At 50.9% G+C, this 8,919-nt stretch overlaps 1 protein-coding gene across 1 annotated transcript in view; it reads left to right on the forward strand.

Moving 5' to 3' along the window:
- LOC131284475 (protein slit) overlaps positions 1 to 7,822 on the forward strand; it is a 103,210-nt gene extending 95,388 nt beyond the window's left edge. Inside the window, 14 exon segments of the mRNA XM_058313335.1 lie at positions 225 to 366; positions 454 to 597; positions 905 to 1,120; positions 1,341 to 1,498; positions 1,594 to 1,747; positions 1,847 to 2,065; positions 2,129 to 2,200; positions 2,264 to 2,632; positions 2,716 to 2,787; positions 2,861 to 3,004; positions 3,078 to 4,596; positions 4,667 to 4,838; positions 5,306 to 5,448; positions 5,516 to 7,822. Coding sequence (XP_058169318.1) covers positions 225 to 366; positions 454 to 597; positions 905 to 1,120; positions 1,341 to 1,498; positions 1,594 to 1,747; positions 1,847 to 2,065; positions 2,129 to 2,200; positions 2,264 to 2,632; positions 2,716 to 2,787; positions 2,861 to 3,004; positions 3,078 to 4,596; positions 4,667 to 4,838; positions 5,306 to 5,448; positions 5,516 to 7,822 — 5,831 coding nt within the window.
- The last annotated feature ends 1,097 nt before the right edge of the window (positions 7,823 to 8,919 follow it).

Raw genomic sequence — 8,919 nt, forward strand, 5'->3', positions numbered from 1 at the left:
ATAAAATATCCTTTTCTTTTAATCCAGTAGAGCACACAACCAACCAAACACATTTGAAAACCGGGAAGATTATTTCAAAGAATGTTTTCCTCCTACAGCGACTTGAAATTTGTCTTTCTTTAAGGCGCATTAAAAAATAATGCAATCCATTAAATTGCTCTCTCCTTTTGTAACAACATTATTGTAATGTCGTTTTTACCTCCTCCTCCAAATCCCATCCGCAGGACTGACGGAAAACGCGCCGATGGAATGCGGTGGCCGCAGCCTTTGCCCGCATCCGTGCCGCTGCGCCGACGGCATCGTGGACTGCCGGGAGAAAAGTCTCACCACCGTCCCGTCGATGCTGCCGGAAGACACCACGGAGCTGTACGTATACTTTATCGGCCACGGAGGTGCGCGAGCGCCTCGAGAGAGCCCGAAAAACATTAATATGTAATCCAAATATTTTTACAGCCGGCTCGAGCAGAACTACATCACCGAGATTCCACCGAAGGCGTTCGCCAACCACCGGCGCCTTAAGCGGATCGACTTGTCGAACAATAACATTTCGCGGGTAGCCTACGACGCCTTCAGTGGACTGAAGTCCCTCACGTCACTGTAAGTATGCTGTGGGGACTATCCTCGGACCGTATTTCTTGCCGGCGGAGGAGGGTATTAAAATATTTAGCCCAAACCGACCGAACCGAAAAAAAGGGGGACTGGAAAAATTCTTATCATAAGTAAGCAGTAAGGGCTCCAACGCCTAAGCTGCCCGCAATATATAAGAAAACCCCGTGGCACAAAGCCATTCGTAGGCAAATGACAGTGTGGGACCGTTTTTTGGTCGCTCCCAAGAAATTGTAACCCGCTATCTTAGCCGTTTGACTCACCCATTGCGCACTTTCTTGTGGGTTTGCCGTTACAGCGTTCTTTATGGTAATAAAATCAAGGATTTACCGGCGAGCGTTTTCAAAGGATTAACCTCACTCCAGCTGCTGCTGCTGAACGCGAACGAAATCAGCTGCGTGCGAAGGGACGCTTTTAAGGATTTGCATAGTCTGAGCCTGTTGTCGCTGTACGATAACAACATTCAGACGCTGGCCAACGGCACGTTCGACTACTTGCGGAGCATCCAAACGCTGTAAGTATTTTTATGCACGTAAAAGTAATGGCACCGAGCGACAAAAAATAGCTATAGTGCGGCCAGTACGGTTCCTTGTGCGGCGGATTCGGCAAAGCAAAACCCAAGAGACCATTGTTGTTTGTCGTCTTAATTTACTGCTTCCCCGCTTAAGGATTAAACCGTCTCAAGTCGGCACCGTTTAACATGCACTAACCCCAATTGATTCGTTTTTTTACAGACACTTGGCACGCAACCCGTTCATCTGCGATTGCAATCTCCGCTGGCTGGGCGACTATTTGCACAAGAACCCGATCGAAACCAGCGGGGCCAAGTGCGATGCGCCCAAGCGGATGCAACGGCGCCGGATCGATGCGTTGAAGGATGAAAAGTTTAAATGTAGGTTCCATTAGAACGGTGTATGCCTTAAATGCTGCAAGTGCTAAATCGGATTAAAATACTTTAAATCTCTCCCTGCAAAAACACTCCCATAGGCACGGAGGACTTTAGTAAGATGAAAAATGCCGGCGAGTGCCGCATGGACCAGGAGTGCCCGGCGGCCTGCCATTGCGATCGGACGACGGTGGACTGTTCGGCGCGCGGTTTGAAGGAAATTCCACGGGATATTCCACTCTACACAACGGAACTGTAAGTGTGAAGCCAAACGTAACGGGAGGCTGTCTTACTCGTCTCGTTTTTCTCCAAAATCCTTTTCTAACGAAACCGATCACCGAACATCGCTTCCAGGTTGCTGAACGATAATGAGCTTAATCGCATTAAGTCGGACGGTCTGTTCGGTCGGTTGCCGAACCTGGCCAAGCTGGACCTTCGGCGGAATCAAATATCCGGCATCGAACCGAACGCGTTCGAGGGGGCAACGAAAATTCAGGAGTTGTTCCTGAGCGAGAACAAAATCGCCGAAGTGCACAACAAGATGTTCCTGGGGCTGCACCACTTGAAGACTTTGTAAGTTGGGTGGACTGGTATGTCTAGGGGTGGAGTGCTTTATAATTGTTCTTTCCTCTTCAGATCGCTGTACGATAACATCATTAGCTGCGTGATGCCCGGATCGTTTGACTTTTTGACCTCACTGACACAGCTGTACGTAGGAAGGAGATGATTTTAAGGAATGAAAAATAATGAACACATCCCTTTCCGTTACAGCAATCTCGCCTCGAATCCCTTCCGGTGTAACTGCCATCTGGCCTGGTTCTCGGATTGGTTGCGCAAAAAGCAACTGAACGGACCACCGGCTCGCTGCACATTTCCCTCAAAGGTGCGCGATGTTCCGATCAAAGATTTACCACACTTCGATTTCAAATGTTCATCGGACATGGATCAGGGCTGCCTCGGGGAAGGCTACTGCCCACCGTCCTGCACCTGCACCGGCACGGTCGTACGATGCTCCCGCAACAAGCTGAAGGAAATCCCTAAATCCATCCCGGCCGAAACGACCGAACTGTACCTGGAGTCGAACGAAATCTCAATGATACACTCGAATCGGATCAATCATCTGAAGGCTTTGACCAGGCTGTAAGTTTAACGATACACGGCACGTTTGCTTGACGGATTCTGAGTTTCATTTCAACCAACCAAACATATCTTGTTTTCCGCAGGGATTTGAGTAACAATAAAATTGGTATCCTTTCTAACCACACCTTTGCTAATTTGAGCAAACTTTCCACGCTGTAAGTACCTTCATGGGAAGGGTCACGAAGAAACGATGGATTTTAATCAAACTTTTTGATTTACGCATTGCAGGATCATAAGCTACAACAATCTCCAGTGTGTTCAACAGCACGCCCTGTCCGGGCTGACGAATCTCAAAGTCCTTTCCCTGCACGGCAACCAAATTTCGATGATTCCGGAGGGCACATTCAACGACCTACAGTCCATCACGCACATGTAAGCTTGGCATAACGTTGCTATTACCAAAGAAAGCATTTATTCAATGGCGCAATTGTGGTTTTCGTTGCAGTGCCCTTGGAAGTAATCCCCTCTATTGCGACTGTTCCCTGCGGTGGCTCTCGGAGTGGGTCAAGCGGGACTACGTCGAGCCGGGTATTGCCCGTTGCGCCGAACCGGACCCGATGAAAGATAAGCTGATCCTCTCCACGCCCGCCAGTCAGTTTGTGTGCTCGGGTAAGGTCAGCAACGAGATCCTCTCCAAGTGCGACGCTTGCTACACGTTCCCGTGCAAAAACGATGCCGTATGCAGTGCGCTCCCGGAGCGGCAGTACGAATGCAAATGCAAACCGGGCTACCACGGGGCGCACTGCGAGTTTATGATCGACGCGTGCTACGGAAACCCGTGCCGCAATAACGGAACCTGCACGGTGCTGGAGGAGGGACGATTCAGCTGCCAGTGCCTGAGCGGATACTCCGGTTCGCGGTGCGAGGTGAACAACGACGATTGCGCCGGCCACAAGTGCCAGAACAATGGAACCTGCGTGGACGGGGTCAACTCGTACAGCTGCTCGTGCGCACCGAGCTTCACCGGGGAGTACTGCGAGAGCAAGATTGAGTTCTGCGGCAAAGACTTTAACCCGTGCCAGAATGGGGCCAAGTGCGTTGATCACACGACGCACTACAGCTGCGAGTGTTTGCCAGGCTACCGAGGTGTCAACTGTTCGGACAATATCGACGATTGTGTGAACCACATGTGCCAGAACGGTGGTACGTGTGTGGATGGTATTAACGATTACACGTGCGAGTGCCCGAACGAGTTTACCGGCAAGTTCTGCGAAGGTGCACCGATGGTGGCCATGATGTACCCGCAAACTTCACCGTGCCAGCAGCACGAGTGTAAGTTCGGCGTTTGCTTCCAACCGGACCCATCCAGTGCGGACTATGTGTGCAAGTGTAGCCCGGGGTATTCGGGCAAACGGTGCGAGTATCTAACGAGCCTTACGTTCTTGCACAACAATTCGTTCGTCGAGCTAGAACCGCTGCGCACCAAACCGGAAGCGAACGTGACGATCGTGTTCAGCAGTACGCAACAGAACGGGGTACTGATGTACGATGGACACAACGAGCATCTTGCCGTGGAACTGTTCAACGGGCGCATTCGGGTTAGCTACGACGTCGGTAATGATCCCGTGTCCACAATGTACAGCTTCGAGATGGTTGCTGACGGCAAGTACCATTCGGTGGAGCTGCTAGCCATCAAGAAAAACTTCACCCTTCGGGTCGATCGCGGACTCGCGCGGTCGATCATCAACGAGGGCTCGAAGGACTATCTGAAGCTAACGAGTCCGATGTACTTGGGCGGTTTGCCGGCGGAACCGGGTCAGCAGGCGTACAAGCAGTGGCACCTACGTAACTTGACCAGCTTCAAGGGCTGCATGAAGGAGGTTTGGATCAACCACAAGCAGGTGGACTTTTTGAACGCCGCCCGGCAGCAGAAGATCACGCCCGGCTGTGCCATACTCGATCAGGACAATGAAAGCGAAATGGATGACGATTTTATCCGAGAGAGTCCCGTGATTCTAAAAGAAGTAAGTATGAACTGGTAACGATTGGAAATTCGTAGAGCATCGCTAACATCAATCTCAATCCTCTTTTAAGGTGAATCCTTGCGAGAACCATCAGTGCAAGCGGGGAGGCAAGTGCGTGCCCAACGGTAAGGGTGGCTACACCTGCAAGTGCAAGAAGGGCACCAAGGGCAAGTTCTGTGACCAAGGTGAGGGATCCGTATCGCTAGTGATCGACGAGGACCCGTTCAAAACTTCCTCTTCCGGTATAGCAACAATTTTTTGATATACTTTTACCAATCGATTTGTTTTTTCTTCGCAAACTAATCAGACCAACTAATGTTTGTGCCTTGTTTATTTTGTTTTTCAAACAACAAGAAAACCAGTTAATTTTAAATGCAAACTATTGTTTAATACAAATTGTGTGTTTTTTAAAAAAAATTGTAATTTACTCTTTCCGTAAAAACTGGTTTTCGTTTAATTTTGTCACATTTTGTAGAAAAAAACAAACACTTACAAACAGTTTTTAATTTATCATAATGCATGTTAAGCGGCAATGCTTTTTTGAAGTTTTTATTTGGTTGCCATATTAAAACATTTCAAAATTCCGATACAACGGAAGAGTAGGTTTTTGAAATTGCATGCTTTTGTAGGTTTGGTCGGATAATTTTCTAAACCACACCGTGTCCATCAATATCTCATACTATATCGTGTCTTTCATCATGCCCTCTAGCCGCCTCCACCTGCCGCAAGGAGCAGGTGCGCGAGTATTACACCGAAAACGATTGCCGCTCGAGGCAACCGCTCAAGTACGCCAAGTGCGTCGGCGGCTGCGGCAATCAGTGCTGCGCAGCCAAAGTCGTACGCCGAAGGAAGGTAAGCGCGATGTGAGAGGGGAACTAGGCTAGGGAGTTTATGTTTATATGGTTTCGAATTGTTTCAGGTACGCATGGTGTGCAGCAACAACAACAAGTATGTAAAGCAGCTCGATATTGTACGAAAGTGCCACTGTACGAAGAAATGCTACTGACTGCAAGACGCGACTACCCACCCAACAACACCACCATTAATAATATCTGTGCAGAAAGTAGCAGAAACGACGGCCACGGGCAACAGTGGCACCGACGGCCAGCAAAGTGGCCCCGTAGAATTACGAGCATCTAGGTTAAGTGAAACTAATTTAAACACTACTCCCAACAGTAGCCCTAGCAATAAGTGGATCAACTTTGCGATCGCATACGACGACGCAGACGACGGCGAGATGATGCAGAACGATGCGCCCGCCCCGGCGCCATCGCTAACCGTTGTCCCGATCGGTGGTCGACCGGCGGCGGTGGAATTGAACGGCACCACCGCCAACGCGGACGACTTCCGGAAGCTGATGAGTCAGCTCGAGGAGATGAAGGAGAAACCGCTCTTCAGCGAGGACGAGCTGGAAGAGGCGACCGAAGAGGACGACCTGGTCGAGGACGAAGACTACAATCAGAATGAGTACATTCGTCGGTACATTGAGGAGCTGGAGGAGAAACGTCGGCAGGCGGGATTCGTCGACGATGACGATGATGACTACTACGACGATTACAGTGCCGAGCAGGACGGGGACGAGCAGGAGAAAAAGCGAACGCAGGCGAAACAGACCCAGGGGGAAGGCCTGCCAGTCCGGCCGGAAGGAGACGACAGTGTGATGCAGGACTACCTGAGTAACATCAAGAGCAAGTCGGCACCGCATCGGTTCAAGTCGAAGTTCGACGACTTTGACGATGACGGCGGGGGCGAGGGGGGAGAGTTGCTGGCGGGCGGCACCAACCGGAAGCTGCGCAAGAACGACTCGATCAAGATCATCTCCACGCCGAACGGGAAGGTCGGCATCGTGTACAAGGTGGAACCGAAAGCGCCCGAAGATGCCAAGGGTGCGAAGACGGGCGAGGGAACGTCGGCGGGTGCGGGAGCTACGGCAGGGGTCGAGCAGAGGCAGAACAAAATCACCCCGGTCATTACGGCCGACGGAAAGGTGGCCCTGCTGTACCGTGGTGCCTCCGACAATGGGGACACGTTCCGCAACAAGTACGAGCCCATTACGGCCAAGGACATCCTACAACTGATCGACAATAATAACAATAGTAACGGCAGCGCGACCACCGATGGGGCGATCGGTGGTGGCAGCAGTGGCAGTAACACTAACAACAGTATTAAAAATATTACCAATAATACTATTTATAATAGTCATAAACATTACGATAATAGTTACGATAGTTTTAATAGAAACATCAAGAACAATGTGATCGTCGACTCGGCCCGGCCGGAGGCGGGAGGAGATGACTCGCGGGAGAACAATGCCGCCATCGGGGTCGTTGGTGGTGGTGGTGGTGGTGGTGTTCCGACGGTGGTACCGTACCCTTGGGCGACCTCCACAACACCCATGTCGAGGGGTGGTGGTATTGTACGCACCCCAACAACGTCCGCGCCGAGCAGTACCACGCCAACCAATCACTTCTACGGTGCCGTCGAAGACCCGGCCCGGGAAGTTCCGCTGGATGGTGGCGTGTCCGGCCCGTCGGATCGGCAGGAAAACTCTCTCCTCATCAATCGTCCCCTGTCGGAGGTGCTGGGCATTCGGAAGAACCAGTACTTGGAGACGAACACGATCAAGATACCAAATATCGAAACATCGACCAACAAAATGCGCATCACGAACAACAACAATCTGCTGTCGTCGCTGCTGCACAATCTGTACCACGGAGCGGCCACCAATGGTACGGAAGGGGCCGCGGGGGGACCGCAGCACCACCACAATCATCATCCACACGACCGGCTCGCTGGCCATCGGGCCCATGCGGAGGAAGAACAGCGCCGTGCCGGGTACAGCGTGAACGGGTTCAGTCGATCGCGGTTCTACATCAACCGACGGACGACCCCGGCCTTACCGCCTCGCGTGATCAAGGAGGAGGAAAGTGAAGAAGAAACGATCGTAACCGGGCCCGAAGATGACAACGCCCTGCCGGAGGTGGTCAATCTTGCGATCATACCGGCGTTCGAGCACGAGATCGACGAAAAGTACATCCGATCCGGCTATGGTGGGGACTTCCATCGGCGCCACCGGCACCAGTACAATGTGGCCCCGGGCCAGCCGGCGGTACACTGTGCCATGCAGGCCCTCGTCGCCTGCGCCGTAATGGCCACCTTCTTCGGTATTATCGGAACCTACTTTAGGTCGCGCGTGGTTGACCACATTCGGGTGCTGTACTGGTAGGATTCGTGCGGTATTCGATCGAACTACCACTACCGGTTACACCGGAAGTTGATAGTGGAGGTACGATAACACGCTCCCCCTCGGAGGGAGCGAGAGGACGGCTCAAATAGCTGGTGGGAGTCGATCGAATACCTTGCGCCAGTTCAGTGCGCCACTTCATACGGAGAGTTACTATTCTGACCTGTAAAGATTTCTCAAGCCGCGCCGCCAGGAAGTCCATCGGAGGGGGCTTCTCGGCGCACTCCATGACAACGTTTATAGCCACGCTTAAAAGTCCACGCCATTATTTTTTTTTTTCTACGAACCTACGAGCTTAGGATTGGAAGAACTGACACAAGCAGAAGATGCAGGTGGAGCAAGAGAGGACTCCGCACTGGAGTACAGTAACACGATGTAAGCCAATGATTGCGGAACATTAGTAGCTCGAACCCACAAGTGTTGTTATCCCTAGTAGCGATGTGTCCCTTCATGTGATGTGAATGTGTCTGAATTGCAGCAAAACCAACCATTGTCCCTTCCCTCTCGTGCACTTGAAGGCACAACCCAAAGAAGGGTCGGGTTTTGTCAGGATGTAGGTAGGACGCTACGCCGTAACAATCACAACTAGTACCATACACTGTGTCGTCGTATCAAGGATGTCATCGTATGATCGTTTCGATGTTAAAACGGCACGTGGAAGAAGCAACGCCATAACTGTATCATATGTTTTTTGTTTTTTGAGCTTAGAATGTAAAATGCAATTCTTTGATTCTCTTTAATGGCCACTAACAATAGCAGAATCCATTTACGGACGGCGGATATGCAATAACCGTAGGAAGCTATTACACCTTTTCTTTTATTCGCCACCTCAGAGGCAAACCTTTGATTCGTGGTGAAAGTCTTCGGGAATGCTTTTTGGGCAAGAAGACGAGTTGTAAAAAAAAGGAAACGAATCAATCATTGAAACCAGAACGATAAACAAAACTCACTCTTTGGTCCTAGATCATAGGCTGATTAGGCTATACATAGACGGTAAGGTTTTGCAAACTTTTCAAACCATTACCCCCGCGGAATGCGAACGGAAACGGAACGGAGAAAAGAACACCGAACTCCAAGAC

This window comes from Anopheles ziemanni, chromosome 3 (genome assembly GCF_943734765.1).
Source record: "Anopheles ziemanni chromosome 3, idAnoZiCoDA_A2_x.2, whole genome shotgun sequence".
In the NCBI taxonomy this organism is placed as follows: Eukaryota; Metazoa; Arthropoda; class Insecta; order Diptera; family Culicidae; genus Anopheles; species Anopheles ziemanni.